The 22192-nt window shown below is 42.0% G+C and overlaps 1 protein-coding gene across 2 annotated transcripts in view; it reads right to left on the bottom strand.

Annotated features, from left to right (window-relative positions):
- UNC5D (unc-5 netrin receptor D) overlaps nt 1–22192 on the bottom strand; it is a 571167-nt gene that overhangs the window by 94076 nt on the left and 454899 nt on the right. For both annotated transcript variants that reach the window (XM_067470687.1, XM_067470686.1), the window contains one exon: nt 19155–19532. In XM_067470687.1, the coding sequence (XP_067326788.1) occupies nt 19155–19532 (378 nt within the window). The remainder of the gene's footprint in view (nt 1–19154; nt 19533–22192) is intronic.

A 22192-nucleotide genomic window follows, 5' to 3' on the forward strand; every position in this document is an offset into this window, starting at 1 on the left:
CTTAGCCTGCAATAGGAAAGTTTGTATTCATTTGGAGAGCTGCCAGAGCCAATTTCAATACGACATTGTGAAGATACGGAAATAATAGGTTTTTAAATACAGCCCCTTAAATGTTTGCACTTGCCACGGAATTCAAACTTTGATGCAAAATCCGGGTCTTGCTATTGATTTTAGAGTAAATGAATTGGAACTCAACCTCTACAAATCCAGCTCTCATTCTGTTTGGATTCAGATAGCACCAAAAACAAAACCATGAGGGTTTCATTCCCGTTCCAGCTCCCTAATTTGAAACTAGTAAATGTTCCAAATGGCAGCCTTGAGAGGGTCTCAGAATATGGCACACTTTGAAAAGACAGAATATATAATGGTGGAAAAACTCAGCATTCACAGTTAGACTTGTTTCTCCATGCCTGGCTCCATTTCAACTCATCCATTCCCTGCACCTTATGTCAAGGGCTCTCAAACACTATTTACTTACATTCATCAAAATATGTGGGGCTCTTAATAACTAACAATGGACTTCTTACAATTATGTTGCCTGAAGAGAGAACATGAGCGTATTTTAATACAAAACAAAAAGTTGGGAGGCAAAATGTAGGGCATGTAGGAAAGAGAAATAGGATAAGTAATAATTTTTAGGAGCCCCCAGTGGTCCAATGGGATGATAAAAACAACAACAACAACAACAACAGACTTTTACAAGTAAAACAAGCAGTCAGAGAAGAAAAACACACCCTGGCAGAATATGTCAAGGTGTGCTGGTACGCCTGTACCAGGTGCTCCAACTTTATTTTCTTTCTGTTATCTATTTTGCAGTCATAGGACAGGCCTCCTGTCCATCATAATTAAGCTTTGGTTCCTCCCCTTGTTCTGGGCTCTGGGAGGGAAAGGAGCCATTTTTTGGGCAGTCTCACACAAGGTAGCTAAGCTATAGGACGTAGACCAGCTCGTCCCGTAGAATAACCATCCAGGGAAAAAAGAGCATCCAGGGGAATTAACCATCCAGGAGAAAAGTCCCAAAAGCTCTGGCTGAGAGTCACAGCCTCTCAGCCTCACAGCATCAGAGGGAACAGCCCTGAAGTTTCTAAGAATTCCCGAAGGGAGAACAGCATTACAGATCCAGGGAACTCCAGCTGAAATATCTTCAAGCCTCGGTTGGTAGGTCTACTCAATACCCAGACACATATAGAATCGGTAGTAGGTCCCACACCGACAAGGCATAGATAGAAAGCAGCCTGGGAGAGGTTAAAAAGGGTTTTTCCTACAGAGAAGGTTTAGTTAATCAAAGTCAGGTGCCAGTCCATTGAGGACTAGACTAAGAAAGCCTTAAAGTGTTGCTTGAACCTTTGAAGATTTGTTGTTTGTTCCATAATAAAGACTTTGTTGCATCATCAAAGACTCTAAAGACCATCACGTCAGAAAAATCCCTGAGAACCTCTCTTTGAGGCCCCCTAGCTTCCCGCTGGGCTTAAAGTATACGTCCTATAGAAAAGTACAGCTGTTACAGACCCAGCGCGCAACAGAACACAAGGAAAGCCTAGAACCTACTTTAACTGAATTCAATAATTGGAAACTTCTCAAAGCACAGAAGACAAAGAACCAGTACAAGAAAACTGCACTCCAAACCAGAGCTGACAGCTGGCACAACAAAGCATTGCATGGGCAGTTCCGTGACAAAATTGAAAGAAAAGTTGACAAGGAGAAGATCTGGTTATGGCTCATGAATGGAACCCTAAAGAAGGAGACAGAAGGCCTGATTCTTGCAGCCCAGGAGCAAGCCATCAGAACCAATGCAGTTAAGGCCAGGATTGTAAAATCAGCGGATGACCCAAAATGCAGACTGCAAGGAAGCTGATGAAACCATGGACCATATCCTCAGCTGTTGCAAGAAAATCGCACAGATGGACTACAAACAAAGACACAACTCTGTAGCCCAGATGATTCACTGGAACTTATGTCACAAGGACCACCTGCCAGCAGCAAAGAATTGGTGGGATCATAAACCCGCAAAGGTCGTGAAAAAATGAACATGCAAAAATACTGTGGGACTTTTAAATCCAGACTGACAAAGTTTTGGAACACAATACACCAGACATCATGATTAAGGGAAAAGAAAAAAAAAGTCTGGATTATTGATGTCACCATACCGGGTGACAGCCGAATTGAGGAAAAAAAAAAACAGGAAAAACTCAGTCACTATCAAGACCTCAAAATCGAACTGCAAAGGCTCTGTCATAAACCAGTCCAGGTGGTCCCAGTGGTCATTGGCGCACTGGGTGCCGTGCCAAAAGATCTCAGCTGACATTTGGAAACAATAAACATCGATAAAATCAAGATCTGTCAACTGCAAAAGGCCACCTGACTTGGATCTGTGCACATCATTTGAAAATACATCACAAAGTCCTAGACGCTTGGGAAGTGTTCGACTTGTGATTTTGTGATACGAAATCCAGCATATAGATCTTGTTTGCTGTGGCATACTGTGCTTTTGTGTCAATAATAATAATAATAATAATAATAATCTTTATTTATACCCCATCACTATCTCTCCAAGGGGACTTGGGGCAGCTTACATGAGGCCAAGCCCAGTAGTACAATAAAACAATATAGAACAAGAACAGAGCAGAAAAATAAAATAAAATACAGAACCAATATTGTTCTGTCGCTGCTGGGCTTGAAACGAAGAGCCTTTAAAACAGGACGTGCACCTTTTGGCCCAACAGGAAGCCAGGGGGCCCGAATAGAAATTTTGAAGGATTTTCACCATAAACAGGTTTTAGAAGGCTTGTGAAATAACAAAGTTTTTATTGGTGAACAATCAACAGAAACTCCTTTTGCCTTCAAAGGGTTAAACAAATACTTTCAGGCTTCAAACAACTGGTGGCTTCTAACTGATTCTTTGCTTTACTTTAAAGGAAAACCCCTTTCTAAATTTCTCCCAGGCTAACTATGAACTTAAACCTTATTGATGTGGATTCACTACCGGGCTGAACTGCGTCTCAACGCCGAGCGAACCTATCAAAAGGCTTGTAATCACTTAGCTGGAATCTTTGATGCTTAAAGCTGTTATTCCTTCCGGAATTCTTCAGGGCTGTAAAGCTGTTTCCCTGGAACTTTCGAGAATCTTTAGATGATCTTAAGACTGGTTCTCCCCCGGGAGGTCTTAAGGGTCAAAGCCTTTTTACAGGAGGAAATCTGTACACATCCTGTACATTGACTTCCCTGTAGAAAACTAACTGAAATGGTTCCTCCCTCTTCCCAAAACCCAGAAAAAGGGGCGGAACCAAAGCTAAATGAAGATGGACAGGGGGCTTGCCCTATGACTGCAAACTATAACAGGAAGCCACCCTGTTGCAAAATCTCAAGCCTGAGATTGCAAACAAACCTTTAGTTCCAAGCAAATAAAATGGGAGCTCCTGGAACAGCTGTTCCAGAACAAATATAAATATACACATCAAACAATATAAAAACAATATAAAATCAGAACATTTAAACCCTTGTGTCAGCAGGACTGAAGACCAACATGTTGGAGGTTCAAATCCGGGAAGAGTGTGGATGAGCTCCCTCTGTCAGCTCCAGCTCCCCATGTGGGGACATGAGAGAAGCCTTGCCACAACAATGATAAAACATCCAAACATCCGGGCCTCCCCGGGCAACGTCCTTGCAAACGGCCAATTCTCTCACACCAGAAGTGACTTGTAGTTTCTCAAGTTACTCCTGATATGAAAAAAGCAATAATTTTGCAGATAACTGTTCCTCCCATTGCATGAAGTTATTTAATAAAGTACAAGTGTCACAGGGGCTTGTGCAGAACATTGTAGAATCACAGCTGATGTCAATGCTCTAAAATAGTTGTGAGGAACTCAAAGCTCAATTTTTCACCCATCGTTTGAATATCGCTATGAGTCCAGGGTAGTTCTATAATCCCCATAACTTTGGCTAAATGTGCACAGACTGATGTATATATACATTCATGCAAAATTCTTTCGGTCCAAGTAGCAAATACTGAGATGCAGAAACAAGCAGTCAATGAATATTACAAATATGTAAGATTTGTGACTTTACATACCTGAATTTAGACTTCAGAGCTCCTTTTTTTGTTTTTGCGTACATACATTCATGTATGTGCATACACAAACAAATCAGATTGATTTGTGTGCTGGTATGGCTGTACCAGGAGCTCCAATTATGTTTGCTTTGTATTAAATGTTTGCTTGCAGCCCAAGGTTCCTGGGTTTCTGCAGAAAGGTGGCTTCCTTTGGCTGCAATCATAGGGCAAGTCACCTGTCCATCATCGTTAAGTTTTGGTCCTGCCCCTTGCTCAGGGCAATTGGGAAGGGAGCCATTTTTAGTTAGTCTCAGCAAGGAAAGCTAATGTACAAGATGTGTGCAAGCTTCCCCTGTACAAAAGCTTCAACCCTTAAGACTTTCCGGGGGAGAACAGTCTTAAGATCACCCAAAGATTTCCAGGGAAGCAGTCCTAAAGCTTTGAGGAATTTTGGAGGGTGAAGAGTTTGGAAGACCAAAGAACTCCAGCTGGAGAATATCCAAGCCTTTACTGGTAGGTCCACTCGGTGCTCGAGAAGCAGTTCGACCCGGTAGGTCTGATGTAAGGATCAGACCCTTACTGATCCTTACATCAGTAAGGATTAGATTACAGTCAGCCTGGGAGAAGTTAAAAAGGGATTTTCCTTTAAAGTAAAGAAGAAGTTATTAAAAACAGTTGCCTGTCCTTCGTGGGCAAGATTAGGAAGCCACCAGTTGCATAAAAGCCTGGAAGCATTTGTTTAACTTTATTGAAGACAAGAAAGGTTTTTGTTTGATTGTTCATTAATAAAGGACTTTGTTATTCTGCACAAGCCATCTAAAGACTATTTGTGGTGGAAAATCCCTGAGAGCTTCTCTTCGGGGGCCCCTAGCTTCCCGCTAGGCAAAGATCGCACGTCCTGACTTAAAGACAATTCTCTACAGGCCCGGCACATGACAGAACAATTTGGATCACACTTCACATAGCTTGGGAGGATCTAAATAATTACACAAAGCCCCAAAAGAAACAATTGTCCCCATTACTTCCCATATAATGTTTCCATATCTGGGATAATTCACTGTACTGAGTAGAAATTCTGTTGACAGTTAGATGGGTCTGTTTGCTAAATCCAGATATTGTTTGCTTAAACAAAGGTGACTTTTTGACCTGTATTAATAACAGTGCTAGTTTGGCTTCACTTACTTGAAGCACAAAGAGCAAAATTTCTTACTTTTCATTGCTCTGTTGCAATTAAACCCTGCTGAGGGTCTTGCCCTTATGTAATCTTCCTTTACTACACCATCTGAAAGTCACAATGATCCCGTGGGGAGACTATTATGATACTTGCAATAGCAACAGAAGTACAATGAGTCCTTGGTACCCACTGGGGTTTGGGTCCAGGACCTCCATAAATACCCAAAACTGTGGATGCTGAAGTTTTATTTTGTACAATGGCATAGTAAAACACTGTCCCTTATGTATAATTGAAAAATCAAGGTTTGTATTTAGAATGTATTTTTTGATATAGCAAAAGGATTGTATTGGGTTGCTGTGAGTTTTCCGGGCGGCATGCCCATTTTCCAGAAGCATTGTCTTGTGATGTTTTACCCACATATATGGCAGGCAGGCATGTAGCTTTGGGGGGGGGGGGAGTCTCAAATTTCTCAGGGTGGTCCACGAGAAGGTCTTACTAGTACATTATTTAAACTCTTATGTTTATTCATATCATGATCTGATCACCATACTTAATATATCCCATATGCATGGGGCTATTGGGGTAACGATACAAAAGGTTTGCTAGGGTAGACCCTCTTTCACTCAGACTCAGCCCCCCCCCCCCGAAACAAACTCACCATGCTCAATTCAATTCAATTCAGCACATAGACGATGGCTTTGAAAGGCAGCAGATCACAGGAGCTGTCTTCATAGACCTATCAGCAGCCTATGATACTGTGAGCCACCGCCTCCTCCTGAGAAAAATATAAAATATCACAACGGACTACCACCTGACCCGCCTCATAGGAAACCTGCTACAAAACAGGAGCTTTTTTTTTTGAGTTCCAGGGCCAGAGAAGCAGATGGCGGAAACAGAAGAACGGCCTGCCTCAGGGGAGCGTCCTTGCTCCATCCATGTTCAACATCTACACAAATGACCAGCCACTGCCAGAAGGGACAGAGAGTTTCATCTATGCTGATGATCGTGCCATTACCACTCAAGCAGGGAGCTTTGAGATGGTTGAACAGAAGCTCTCCAAAGCTCTGGGTGTTCGTGCTGCCTATTACAGGGAAAACCAGCTGATCCCTAATCCATCTAAAACACAGACATGTGCCTTTCATCTCAAGAACAGAGAAGCATCCCGAGCTCTGAAGATTACCTGGGAAGGAATCCCACTGGAGCATTGCAGTGCACTCAAATACTTGGGAGTCACTCTGGACCGTGCTCTGACCTACAAGAAGCACTGCCTGAACATCAAGCAAAAAGTGCGTGCCAGAAACAATATCATACGAAAGCTGACTGGCACAACCTGGGGATCACAACCAGATACAGTGAAGACATCTGCCCTTGCGCTGTGCTACTCTGCTGCTGAGTATGCATACCGAGTGTGGAACACATATCACCACACTAAAACAGTGGATGTGGCTCTTAATGAGCCATGCCGCATTATCACGTGGTGTCTGCGCCCTACAACACTGGAGAAATTACACTGCTTAGCCGGTATTGCACCACCTAACATTCGCCGGGAAGTAGCAGCCAACAGTGAAAGGACCAAGGCAGAGACATCTCCAGCTCATCCCCTGTTTGGGTATCAGCCAACACGTCAACGACTTAAATCTAGAAATAGTTTTCTAAGATCTACAGAGACACTCGCTGGAACACCTCAGCAAGCGAGAGTCCAAAAGTGGCAGGCTCAAACCCAGAACCTCAACCAATGGCTGATACCCAATGAGAGACTCCCCCCTGGGCACACAGAGGACTGGGCGACTTGGAAGGCGCTGAACAGACTGCGCTCTGGCACCACGAGATGCAGAGCCAACCTTCAGAAATGGGGCCACAAAGTGGAATCCTCGCCATGCGAGTGCGGAGAAGAGCAAACCACAGACCACCTGCTGCAATGCAACCTGAGCCCTGCCACATGCACAATGGAGGTGAGATGGATAGGTTTTTGGAGATAAGTGTGGTGTGCAGACAATCTTAATCTCTAGTAAAGTGCAATTGGGATATGATGCTAGGAATTTCATATTCTGGGAAGGCACATTGGAACAACCACGTCTTCAAGCTCTTCCTAAAGACTGCCAATGTTGGGGCTTGTCTGATATCCTTGGAGAGAGAGTTCCAGAGTCGAGGGGCCACCACAGAGAGGGCCCTGTCCCTCGTCCCCACCAATCGCTCTTGCGACGCAGGTGGGATCGTGAGCAGGGCCTCTCCAGATGATTGGAGAGATCATGCGGGTTCATATACGGAGATGCTTGTTTTATGAGTTTATTTATTGTTGTATTTGTTATGCTGTTGTTTTATTGATGGGTTGGGCCTCGGCCTCTTGTAAGCCGCAACGAGTCCTTCGGGAGATGTTAAAGGTAAAGGTTGTCCCCTGACATTAAGTCCAGTCATGTCTAAACTCTGGGGTGTGGTGCTCATCTCCATTTCTAAGCCGAAGAGCCAGCGTTGTCCGTAGACACCTCCAAGGTCATGTGGCTGGCATGACTGCATGGAGCGCCGTTATCTTCCCATCAGACCTATTGATCTACTCACATTTGCATGTTTTCGAACTGCTAGGTTGGCAGAAGCTAGGGTTGACAGCGGAAGCTTATGCTGCTCCCCGGAATCGAACCTGTGACCTTTCGATCAACAAGCTCAGCAGCTCAGTGCTTTAACACACTGCACCACTGGGGGCTCCTCGGGAGATGTTAGCAGGGTATAAATAAAGGATTACTATTATTATTATTATTATTATTATTATTAATAATAATAATAATAATAATAATAATCAGGGACATCTAATCACCTCTCAACAAAAGATTGCTCCAGGCAATGCCAGGCTATCAAATGCTAATCAAGGTGGTCAGTTGAGACATTCACACCTAGCTCCAACAGACAAGAGTTCCTTGTCCCACCCTGGTCTTTCCACAGATATATAAACCCATTTTCTTAGTTCCAACAGACCTCACTACCCCTGAGGATGCTTGCCATAGATGCAGGCGAAACGTCAGGAGAGAATGCCTCTAGAACATGGCCACATAGCCCGAAAAAACGTACAACAACCTAATTTAAGTGTAGTTCATAACTTTATTATTTTATTCTGAGTTAGCAGCATCTTACCTGCTCATGGCACAATCAAGCAACAACACTGGCCCCATTTTTTCTCCTACTCATAAAAAAGGCAGATGAGTCAAAAAATAATGACTGAACACTACAAAAACCCTATGTCATCAAAGAGGAAAAGTGCTTTTATTCGCAGAGCAAAGCAAGTATCTCATCTAACTGTTTGGATGCTCAAGGGCCAGCTTTCCATTTTTGACATGCCACTCCAGTAGTTAGCTTTGATTAAGAAAGAAAGAAAGAAACACCTGCTACCTTGACATCCTTTTTATTTCATGTGACAAGAGAACAGCCTCTTTTGAAATTAATATGATTTTGAATATTAAAAATGTACCCAGAAATCTTCACAGCTGCAGCCCTTTCCAAGCAATACTTCTCATGCAATTATACTTAGGTGGGTGAGGGACGGATGGGGAAGGGAGTCCTTGTTGGTATGGCTAGAAAATAATTCCATTTGGATTGAGGACAGTGGGTTGTTGTAAGTTTTTTAGGCTATATGGCCATGTTCTAGAAGCATTCTCTCCTGACATTTCCCCTGCATCTGTGGCAGGCATCCTCAGAGGAGCTCCCGGTGGCACAGTGGGTTAAACTCCTGTACCGGCAAGACTGAAGACCGACAGGTTGCAGGTTCGAATCTGGGGAGAGGCGGATGAGCTCCCTCTATCAGCTCCAGCTCCTCATGCGGGGACATGAGAGAAGCCTCCCACAAGGATGATAAAAACATCAAATCATCCAGGCGTCCTCTGGGCAACGTCCTTGCAGACGGCCAATTCTCTTACACCAGAAGTGACTTGCAGTTTCTCAAGTCGCTCCTGACACAACAACAAAAAAAATCCTCAGAGGTTGTGAGGTCTGTTGGAAACTAGGAAAATTGGGTTTATATATCTGTGGAAGGTCCAGGGTGGGAGAAAGAACTCTTGTTTGTCGGAGCTAGGTGTGAATGTTCATTTGGTCACCTTGATTAGCATTTGATGGCCTGACACTTTTTAGATGTGGCTTGTTACTGCCTGGGAAATTCCTTTGTTGAGAGGTGAGTAGGTGTCTTGAGGACAGTAGGGGTTTTCTAAATACTGAGAAGACATTCTTCATGTTAAGGAGCCGTGGTGGCGCCATGGGTTAATATCATCATCATCATCATCATCATCATCATCATCATCATCATCTTTATTAATCATCTCTCCAAGGGGACTCAGGGCGGCTTACAAGGGACAAGCCCAAAAATTACACATAAATCACAACTGATATAAAAACAATCACAATTGTAAACAACATCAAAACAATATGGCTGAGAGAAAGAACATAGCTGAAGTACAGGCTCACTGAGTGCAATATATTCTGAAAGGAGTCCAAGGAAAGTGCAACTATCAAGTAGGCAGGGCTGGAAATACTGTCATCAAAAGTATAAGAGGACTGGGTTAAACCATTGTGCCGGCTGAACGGCTGACATGAAGGTCGGTGGTCCAAATCTATGAGATTAGGTGAGCTCCCATCTGTCAGCTCCAGCTTTTCATGTGGGGACATGAGAGAAGCTTCCCACAGGATGCTAAAACATCCAGGTGTCTCCTGGGCAACATCCTTGCAGATGGCCAATTCCTCTCACACCAGAAGCAACCTGCAATTTCTGAAATTGCTTCTGACACGAAAAAAAATCTTCATGTTGAGGACTTGTACCAGATCTAGATAAGCAGGATATGAAATAAATATGATATCTAATATTTACCCTTGGATTTCTCTTGAAGAAACAGATAGATTTTAATTGTATTTTTATTGTATTAACTAGCCGTCCCCTGCCATGCGTTGCTGTGGCCCACATGGGGGTTCTCTGTGGGAGGTTTGGCCCAATTCTATCATTGGTGGGATTCAGAATGCTCTGTGATTTTAGGTGAACTATAAGGAGCCCCCGGTGGCGCAGTGGGTTAAAGCCCTGTGCTGGCAGAACTGAAGACCGACAGGTCGCAGGTTCGAATCTGGGGAGAGGTGGGTGAGCTCCCTCTATCAAATCCAGCTCCTCATGCGGGGACATGAAAGAAGCCTCCCACAAGGATGATAAAAAAAAAACAACATCAAAAATCATCCAGGCGTCCCATGGGCAACGTCCTTGCAGACGGCCAATTCTCTCACAACAGGAGCGGTTGCTCCTGACACGACAAAAAAAAAAAAAAAGGTGAACTATAAATCCCAGCAACTACAACTCCCAAATGTCAAGATTCTATTTTCCCCAAACTCCACCAGTGGTCACATTTGGGCATATTAAGTATTTGTGTAGAGTTTGGTCCAGATCCATCATTGTTTGAGTCCACAGTGATCTCTGGATGTAGGTGAACTACAACTCCAAAACCAAAGGACACTGCCCACCAAACCCTTCCAGTATTTTCTGTTGGTCAGGGGAGAACTGTGTGCTAAGTTTGGTTCAACTCCATCGTTGGTGGGGTTCAGAATGCTCTTTGATTGTAGGTGAACTATAAATCCTAGCAACTACAGCTCCGAAATGACAAAATCAATTTTTTGAGTGAAGGACATACATTGGGTTGTTAGGTGTCTTGTGTCCAAATCTGGTGTCAATTCCTCCAATGGTTTTTAAGTTCTGTTAATCCCACAAACAAACATTACATTTTTATTTATATAGCTATAATGTTTATTTATTATTATTTATTTATTTACTGCATTTATATGCCGCTCTTCTCACCCTGAAGGGGACTCAGAGCGGCTTACAATATATATTTTCATACAATACATTATATTATTAGCATAGTACAATATCAGTATATATTGCTATATTGCTCTATACCATTATATTGTAATATTATTAGTAATATTACATGTAAATAAATATATAATTATAATTATAATGTTTTAATTGTTATAAGTATTGTTACTATGTATTTTATTGTGTGAATTGTAGGCATCAACGTATGTCGGTTGGAAGCCGCCTTGAGTCTCCCTTGGGGGGGGGGGGGGTAGAAGTACCCAAAATAAATAAATAATAAATAAATGTGCCACAACATTTGATTGTCCTGCATTCAGGCACTGCCTGAATGGAAAAATGGAATGGTTACCATTCAGACAAGGCTGCAATTTTTTGTAATAAACTTGAGGAAACAGTTGTCAAAACTGGAAGAAGGAACATCAGCTAACAGTTCAAGATATATAGATGACATATCACTTGTAGAAAAGAGCAAAGACGTGGAATGACTATTGAAGAACGTCAGGGAAGAAAGTGCAAGGACAGGTTCACGGTGGAGCGTTATGAAAACAAAAACTATGACTATAGCTTTGTAAAATGACAACTTCCATGATTCCAATAGCGTTGAGCCATGATAGTTAAGGTAGTATCAAACTGCACAAATTCTATAGCAGGGGTCCTCAAACTTTTTAAACAGAGGGCCAGGTCACAGTCCCTCAAACTGTTGGAGGGCCGGATTATAATTTGGAAAAAAACACGAGTGAATTCCTATGCCCACTGCACATATCTTATATGTAGTGCAAAAAACACTTATAAAAAATACAATAATTAAAATGAACGATTTTAACAAATATAAACTTACTAGTATTTCAATGGGAAGTGTGAGCCTGCTTTTGGCTGATGAGATAGGATTATTGTTGTTGTTGTTGTTGTTGTTGTTGTTGTTGTGTGCTTTCAAGTAATTTCAGACTTAGGTTGACCCTGAGTAAGGGCCGGGTAACTGACCTTGGAGGGCCATATCCGGATCATGGGCCTTAGTTTGGGGACTCCTCTTCTATAGTGTAGATCAGGCATTGGCAAACTTCAACCCTCCAGGTGTTTTGGACTTCAACTCCCACAATTCCTAACAGCCGATATATTCTGTCATGCGCTGGGCCTGTGAAAAGGTCTGTAGACAGAACGTGCTCTGTATGCCCAACGGGACATCAGGGATGCCTCGGATTAGAAGCCCTATAGATTTCACTAAACAAAGTCTTTAGAAACTTGGAAAGTTTAACAAAGTTCTTTATTAGTGCTTAGGTCTTCAATAAATCAAAAAAAATACTTCAAGGCTTTGGATCAACTGGTGGCTTTCTTAATCTTGTCCACAAGGGACAGGCAACTATCTTCATGAACTGTTTCTTCTCTATCAGGGAAATCCTTGACCTCTACCTGGGCAATCTGTCTTAGGCTCTGCTGGCGTGGGCCCCTACACCCGATCCAAACTGTGTTATGGCTGCCTCGAGTGGTCCTTACCAAACAGAGTCCTTTTGTAGATTTCCAAGAGGAAAGAAGGTCTTCAATTCTCAGCGAAGGCTGGCTGAAAAGCTGTGGGACTGGATTCCCCCAGCAAAAGCTGTAAAAGACTAAGCTTTCTACAGGTGGAACTGACTCACGCCCTGTATGAAAGGCTTCTCTGTGAGAACTGATATGGAGATATGATAGCCATGTATAAATATGTGAGAGGAAGCCACAGGGAGGAGGGAGCAAGTTTGTTTTCTGCTTCCTTGGAGACTAGGACGCGGAACAATGGCTTCAAACTACAAGAGAGGAGATTCCATCTGAACATGAGGAAGACCTTCCTGACTGTGAGAACCGTTCAGCAGTGGAACTCTCTCCCCTGGAGTGTGGTGGAGGCTCCTTCTTTGGAAGCTTTTAAACAGGGGCTGGATGGCCATCTGTCAGGGGTGATTTGAATGCAATATTCCTGCTTCTTGGCAGAATGGGGTTGGACTGGATGGCCCATGAGGTCTCTTCCAACTCTTTGATTCTATGATTCTATGATTCTATGAACTGAACTAGAAGTCCCCCTTTTCCCTCCTAAACCCAGAAAAAGGGGTAGAACTAAAGAACCTAATGCTGATTGATGGGTCATTGGCCCTATAATTGCAAACCAAGGGAAGCCACCTTATTGCAAAATGCATGGAACTTTGGAATACATGCAAACACTCAAAGAAAGAAAAAGAAGCTGGAGCTCCTGGTACAGCCGTACCAGAACACAGTAGGCTGTAAGGAATTGTGGGAGTTGAAGCCCAAAACACCTGGAGGGCTGAGGTTTGCCTGGTGTGGATACACCCTCTTGGAATCAATAACACACTTAGGACTTAGTTATATCCTTCAAATATCTAGGTGTAGTTTTCCAATCTAATGGTAGCAGAAGAGCTCATGGGGATCAAGTATCCAACACCGCACAGGGGAGCTCAATTGCCATTCTTAAATATCTCAGGACAAGAGGGGGCCACTTCACACCGGCAGTGCTCAAGCTGTTTGAAGCCAAGTCATTAGCCCAACTCTTGTATGGTGCTCAGCTGGGCCCCTTCCCCAGTTTTGCCCCATTAGAGGTGGTTCAGTCCAAGTTTCTGAGATCGGCCTTGCAGGTCCCTAAATGTGTTTCTAATGCCGCCCTGTGACTAGAGACGGGCTTTATGAGAGTGGAGGCCAGGGTGTGGGTGGCCATACTTAACCTCTGGCTCAGACTGTCCCGTGAACCCCTTGGCCTTGCCCCACTAACCATGAAGGATGACTTCCAATCCACATGGAAGCAGGCGGTAGCATCCAAAATCTCCTCGTTGGGGTTTTCTCCAGGTCTACTATTAGCTATGGATTACAATCAAGCCAAAGCACTTATTAAACAACGTATCACAGACACAGAGCGCCAACTAGATCTGGCCTCAGCTCCAACCTTCCTTATCAGTGAAGACAGCAGATACTTTGCCTCCCCTATGGCATATTTAACATACTTAGAGGTTCCTATTCATCGAAGGGCTTTCACCCTGGCCCGATGCCACGCTCTCCCATCAGCTGTACTTGAAGGCCGCTACCGGAAGATCCCTTTCCCAGAGAGACTCTGCCCCTGTGACTCGGGCCATGTGGAAACAATAGAACATGTGCTCCTTCAGTGTCTGTTCTACAGGGATACCCGTGCCAGGCTTATCTTACCTCTGATAGACAAGCACCCAGGCCATTCAGGACAATTTTATACCTCCCTGCTACTTGCAGATACTAATTCAGCTACAACCTACAATGTCGCAAAGTTCTGTGCAGCAGCATACAAAATCCGCCAGGGAATGACTAGTTCCAAAAGTTAACTGTGTCCAGTAATCTTCTTCCCTGAATCTACAATTTGGTGATGGATCTGGGCATTGTATGTTTTTACCCTGTTTTCCCTTCTGCTCCCTCACCCATATTGTGTTTTTAGTAGTTATATTTATATTTATATTTTTAATGTACCAAACATGCCAGGTTTGTATGGAAATGTGACACTATTTCCTGTGCTGGTCAATGACCGAAATAAATGTTTTGATTTGATCACACTCAGGACAAAAAAGTAAGTGGTTAGGAACAGAATCAAGAGCGCATGCTGAACGTGACTACCTTAAAAAAAAAAGATAAGCCATTGACCTCTGGCTAAACTATGCAATATTGTGGAAATGCTAGCATTAGTTATGAAGGCTGCTGGCACAACACTTTCTGAAAAGATAGCCACAAAATTACAACCCTGTCAGAGTAACATCTGTCCTGAATAGATTGGTGTTCCTACTTCTTCTCCTGCATAATAAAGGATTTGTGCAGCATGCATTTTGATGGCTCCCTTCAATTCTCTGTATCAAACAGTTCATGTATCATGTCTTATTATGTGCTGTCCATCATCATATGCTCACTCTCATTATGACTACTGCTACAGATTGTTTTCTGAATCAATGCGTTCATCACGGGGTAGTGATATATCCTAATAAAATGCAGCATCTGCCTGAAATGTAAACAATCCTGTGAAAGGTTAGTTATTAGGTACTCAGAAATATTGGAAAATAACGAGAAGTGAGGTTGCTGAAAATGTCTGATGTCTTATTTTGAGTCTGCAAATGAAGAACCAGTTTTAATCAGCTATTTTTTATTATAAACTAGCTGTCCCCTGCCATGCATTGCTATGGCTCAGTCTGTGTTTTGTGTGTATATATGTGTGTGTATATATTTGTGAATATATGTATATGTGGTTTTGCGCAAGTGTCGTAATGTATTTTTTGTTTTGTTTTCTGGCTTTTTAAGTCTCTTCTGCTGTGTTTTTCAGTGTTTTTATGAGTGATGGTCACTCGGTGGCCTGACAGGTGTATTGTGTCCAAATTTGGTGTCAACTCATTCAGTGATTTTAGAGTTATGTTAATCCCACAAGCGAACATTATATATCTATATAAATAAAGATGTAATGTTCGTTTGTGATACCATCAGAACTCAAAAACCACTGGGGGAATCGACACCAAATTTGGACACAAGACACCTAACAACCCAATGTATGTCCTCCACTCAAAAAAAATGATTTTGTCATTCGGGAATTGTTGTTGCTGTAGTTTACCTACAATCAAAGAGCAGTCTGAACTCCACCAATGATGGAATTGGGGCAAACTTAGCACACGGGGCTCCCATGACCAACAGAAAAAACTGGAAGGGTTTGGTGGACATTGACCTTGTGTTTGGGAATTGTAGTTCACCTACATCCAGAGAGCACTGTGGACTCAAACACTGATGGATCTGGACCAAAGTTGGCACGAATATTCCATATGCCCAAATATGAACACAGATGGAGTTTAAGAGAAATAGATTTTGACATTTGGAATTTGTAGTTACTGGGATTTATAGTTCATTACATTTAAAGAGCATTCTGAAACCCACAAACGAAAGAAATGGGGCAAACTTTCCACACAGAACCCCCATGACCAAAAAGCCATCCAGTCATAAATATAGATAGATAGATATGATTCTCTCTCTCACACACAGATATAATATCATAGATTTGAAAGAGACCCTTAAAGAAGGACTAGGATATGTTGCATATTCCAGAGTAGGCAAACCAGACACTCTCCACATCAACACTGACAAAGAAACAACAAGAAATACTGTTTACTCACAAGCATCAAGGAATTACATATATTAGAAACCAACACTTTCTCATTACTTTATTTTCCAGATTACCAAACTGGGCCACAGCAATGCGTGGCAGGGGACAGTTTATATATATATATATATATAGACTAGCCGTCCCCTGCCATGTGTTGCTGTGGCCCAGTCTGTGTATATTTTTTATGTGTGTATGTATGTGTGTTTTTGTGTATATGTTGTTTTGTGCATGCATTGTGATGTAATTTTTGTTTTCTGGCTTTTTAAGTCTCTTCTGCTGTGTTTTTCAGTGTTTTTATGAGTGATGGTCAGTTGGCCTGACAGATGTATTGCATCCAAATTTGGTGTCAATTCGTCCAGTGACTTTTGAGTTATGTTAATCCCACAAACAAATATTACATTTTTATTTATATACTAACCATCCCCTGCCATGTGTTGCTGTGGTCCAGTCTGCATATATGTGTGTGTATATATTTGTGTATATATGTATATGTGTGTATGTATGTGTGTAAATATATATATATATATATATATATATATGACAGCGCGTCTGGCGCCGCTTGCATGTAAATGTATAGTTGGATTGTTTGATTATCTACAGCTGTCTAGCAATGTTGTTTTGTATCGGTTGAATTGCTCCCCCAGTTCAATTGTTTGACTCCACCCCTTTCTAGGGAGGAGGGCACCATCAATCCACCATCAATCAGCTCAACAGATGGACGTGAGAAAGGCTTGGCTCTATGCTCTAGTCAAGTCATCTCTTATCACCAATTTTTAAGTTTATACTCTTAAGATTCATACTTCATGCCCAGCTCACCTGGACGACGTTGAGGAATCTTAAGCGCCTTCAAACCAGTCCTTTGGCATCAAGAGGAAGACTTTGTGCCTTCAATATAGGTCATTGGATAGGGGTTGTGAATGTTCCGATTTCACAGCCATTGAAAAAGAGAGAACTTGGAAAGCTTCTCAGCTGGAAAACTCCATGGAACCAAGACTACAAAGACTGTAATGTATATTTTCTTTACCCCTTTTGAAACATCAAGTTTAATGCCTCAGAAAGATAACTCATTGTGAACAATAAAGCCTATTTCGAGTTATCTATAGTGTTTTGTCGGTCCTTGAGAGTTCCAGTTCTCTAAAGAAGGGCAAATAAAAAATCCCCTGGGGAAAAGATGTCATGTCCATGTTTCTTTCACTAAGAACCATAGCCCCCAGGCGCAACTGCACAATATATATATATGTGTGTATGTATGTGTATGTTGTTTTGCGCATGTGTAGTAATTTTTTTATTTTTTGCCTTTTTAAGTCTCTTCTGCTGTGGTTTTCAGTGTTTTTATGAGTGATGGTCACTCGTTGGCCTGATAGGTGTATTGTGTCCAAATTTGATGTCAATTTGTTCAGTGGTTTTAGAGTTATGTTAATCCCACAAACAAACATTACATTTTTATTTATATATTATTCATTATAAACTGTTTGTAATATAAATGGTCATCAGTAAAATGTTTTTGAAAGAAACAATGATTATTAAATATCAACAAGAAATTTGCATTTCAAAATACTGTAGCCTAGCAAGGTAGGATGCATTTTGCAACATTTTCAAAACCATAACAAATATCTACACCTAAAGGAGACCATATAGGTAGTTTGTTCCACTGTTGAATAGCTGAAAAGGTCCTATTGTTCAGTGCAAACCGCTGCATAGGAAAGCTGATGAGGAAGCATAACATACAAACTATCTACAGACCCACTAAGAAAATTCAACAAATGCTACGTTCAGCAAAGGACAAGAGGGATCCTCTCAGTTCTGCAGGAATCTACCATATACCATACCAGTGCCTAGAGCAAACTTTTGTAGAGAGGTGATTAGATGTCCTTGTTTGTTTCCTCTCTGTTGTTGTGCTGTTGTAATTTTAGAGTTCTTTTTAATACTGGTAGCCTTGATTAGCATTTGATTGCCAAGTCTATATAAGGACCATCAAACACAGTGTTGCCCAAACACAAATCAAGGAACATGAAAGGCACTGCAGACTAATTCAGCCAGAGAAGTCAGCCATAGCAGAGCACCTGATGAACCAACCTGGACACAGCATATTATTGGAGAACACAGAAATGCTGGACCACTCTCACAACCACCATGTCAGACTACACAGAGAAGCCATTGAAATCCACAAGCATGTGGACAATTTCAACAGAAAGGAGGAAACCATGAAAATGAACAAAAACTGGCTACAAATATTAAAAAAACTCTAAAATTACAACAGCAAAACAACAGAGAGGAAACAAACAAGGACATCTAATCACCTCTCAACAAAAAATTGCTCCAGGCACTGCCAGGCAATCAAATGCTAATCAAGGTGGTCAGTTGAAATATTCACACCTAGCTCCAGCAGACAAGAGTCCTTTGTCCCACCCTGGTCATTCAACAGAAAGGAATAAACCATGAAAATGAACTAAATCTGGCTACCAGTATTAAAAACCTCTAAAATTACAACAGCAAAACAACACTCAAACACAGGGAAACTCCAGGGAGGAAACAATCAGGGACAGCTAATCACCTCTCAACAAAAGATTTCCCCAGGCACTAACAAACTACCAGGCCATCAAATACTAATCAAGGTGGCCAACTGAAACATCCAAACCTAGCTCCAACAGGCAAGAGTTCTTTGTCCCACCCTGGACATTCCACATATATATAAATAAAGCCATTTTCCTAGTTCCAACAGACCTCACTACCTCTGAGGATGCCTGCCATAGGTGCAGGTGAAACATCAGGCAAGAATGCTTCTAGAACATGGCCATATAGCCCGAAAAACCTACAACAAAAAATAAAACTCAAACACAGGGGAGCTCCAGACAAGAAACAATCAGAAACACCTAATCACCTCTCAACAAAGGAGTCATTATTATGGCTCTGGCTCATTTACATAAACATCTTACACACATTTTATGCCATTTGCATACTTCCAGCAACCCACCTGTGTTGGGGATACCCAGACGTCCTCCCTGGTGGCCAAATACACCAGTGGTCCTCATCTCGTTTTGTTTGGAGAGTGTTGACAAATTTTGGATATATGCCGCTTTGTTCTTTGTATGTATAGAGTTGAAGGTTCTGTTGCTGTCATGTGGGAAAGTCCCAGAATGTGTTTTTCTCTGATATTCAGATCTGTCTGTCACACCCAAGGAGACCATGAAGGAGCTCTGAACTTTGACTTTGATGTCCGACAAAGGGTTGAAAAGGGAGGATTCTGTCATGAGTTCCTTGTCAATGGGGTCTTGGAGGCAAATGGGTCCACTGTAGGTTCTACTCACAGTCAGGTCAGGCTGCATGGATGAGTTCAAAAGAAGGGAATTACCTAATGGAAGCAAATCAATTAAGCAGTCAGTTATCGGTTTTATGTACAACATAAAGTATGCACATACAGTAGCACAGTGTACAGAATTAGCTAGGTCCTTGTGAGGTTGTAACATAAATAATAGTATTTTGGAGTGGAAATAGGAGCACACTGAACTGAGTATGACTGCATTTGCAGTAGTGAAGTAATACAAAATGCATTCCTTCATTTGGAAAATCAGATGTCAGAAAAATGTCCTTTAGAGAAATCCGATTCCCCGAAGTACAAAGAGCAAAATGCCACTGTATACCAAAAGTAATGCAGTTATATAATCATAAGGATGTATATCACATGTATGCTATGGTACTCCAGCATTCAATGTACTAGCAGCTTAACAAAATATATTTAACAAAGATACACAATGCAAAGCTCTAAACCAAAACATTCCCTTATGTGGGATGAACAACTGATTCCTAGAGCAAAATGCACAAGTTTGTAAGTCCTCTTTGAAAACCAAAAGTGGACTCCAAAAAAGGACTGACAAACCCACATTAGGAATTGTCGAAGGCTTTCATGGCCGGAATCACTGGGTTGTTGTAGGTTTTTTTCGGGCTATATGGCCATGGTCTAGAGGCATTCTCTCCAGACGTTTCGCCTGCATCTATGGCAAGCATCCTCAGAGGTAGTGAGGTCTGTTGGAACTAGGAAAAAGGGTTTATATATCTGTGTAATGACCAGGGTGGGACAAAGGACTCTTGTCTGCTGGAGCTAGGTGTGAATGTTTCAACTGACCACCTTGATTAGCATACAATGGCCTGACAGTGCCTGGAGCATGAACTTTGATGGACTATTTTGGACTATTTTGTTCTGGCTTATCTTCCTACCTAATTGGATTTACCCATTCCTTTAAAGTGCTTTTTTACTTTTACTGCTTTTTAATAATCTTCAATAATGGATTGCATTTCTACTCAACTGTGTGGTGTTTAAAGTCAGAGGGCTTTTCCTGGTCTGGAGTGGAACAGGGCCATCCTGTTGGGATTTCCTGGTTTAGCTGCCCAGAGGGACACTCTTGCTGTTGCTGGGGGAACTTTAAGAGGAGTGGTGGTCCTCATCAAGCTTTTCCTTGATTTGAGTCTATTGGGAGAAGGCTGATAGCCATACAGTGAGTGGCTTTCACCGTGTTCAACCTTATTTCTCTTGCAGTTAGCAGCAACTTTTCATTGCACATCGGGAAGGAGCGATACCAGCTAGCTTATAGAGTCCATCAACAGGTGTAGGTTTAAGACATCCTGTGATTATTCTGCATCTTTTGTTCAGTGCTTTGTGTGGACAGACTTGTGCCAAACAGGGCAGGCATACTCAGCAGTTGAGTAAGATGTTCACTGAGATATATTTTTTTTATTTGAACCAGGGAGAAGCATAAGGGAAGTGAGGACGGGGGGGGGGGGTGTCTATTTTTGCACCCTGTGGACCACATCTCAATGTTCTGGTACATCCAAAGTGATTGATTTTATATGCACAATTCTTCAGGAATTCAGAAGAATGGCTGGATTTTTTCATAGAATTGAAGAGTTGGAAGAGACCTCGTGGGCCACCCAGTCCAACCCCATTCTGCCAAGAAGCTGGAGAATTGCATTCAAAGCACCCCTGACAGATAGCCATCCAGCCTCTATTTAAAAGCTTCCAAAGAAGGAGCCTCCACTACACTCCAGGGCAGAGAGTTCCACTGCTGAACAGCACTCACAGTTAGGACGTTCTTCTTAATATTCAGGTGTAATCTCCTTTCCTGTCGTTGGGAGCCATTATTCCACGTCCTATTCTTCAGGGCAGCAGAAAACAAGCTTGCTCCCTCCTCCCTATGACTTCCTCTCACATATTTATACATGGTCTTTATCATGTCTCCTCTCAGCCTTCTTTTCTTCAGGCTAAACATGCCCAGCTCTTTAAGCCACTCCTCATAGGGCTTGTTCTCCAGACCCTTGATCATTTAGTCGCCCTCCTCTGGACACATTTTCCCCTACATGTTGTGATTTATGGGATTCCGTATTTAACTTTTCCACAATGGTCTGACTTCCTTGACTTTTAAAGAAATACTTTCATAATTCAACCAGCAGATACGGACAAAGGCACGTATAATAACATTGGCACGCACATTAAAGTTTCTTCACATAAGACTTTTTTAAAAAAAAGTGAAGAGAGTCTTCTTTGGTCTTTAGTTCTTTGTTTTCTACTTCTCATTTATAGTTCATTTCGAATTCTATGAGTTTACGGTCCCTTTTTTCCTCACTTACTTTTGAACTTTACTTTCTAAAAATAATACATACGCAGAGGAAAGTGTTGAGAAATCTTATTATGGAAAACCTCTGGCCTAGTGAATACTAAGCAAATTGATGACCCCATTTTCCAGAGGGCTATTGATTTCTTCTTCTGCCAGTGCTTTCATATTTCATTGTCTTAATAATTAGAGGGATCTTCACAGAAGAGACCATTGATCAGTACGTGTTGAATTTCTATCCTTTGATTTGCAAGCGCTTTTTGGGTAATTCGCAGAACGACATATAGGCACATCACAAAAAAGAGAACTAAATCAGCTTCTAATAGCATATAAAATATTAATTTAATCATATAACCAGCAGCCAAGGAGTACAAACACTACTTGATATGTAGGATAAAACCTGGAG

The sequence above is a fragment of the Anolis sagrei genome, chromosome 7 (genome assembly GCF_037176765.1).
Source record: "Anolis sagrei isolate rAnoSag1 chromosome 7, rAnoSag1.mat, whole genome shotgun sequence".
Classification (NCBI taxonomy): Eukaryota; Metazoa; Chordata; class Lepidosauria; order Squamata; family Dactyloidae; genus Anolis; species Anolis sagrei.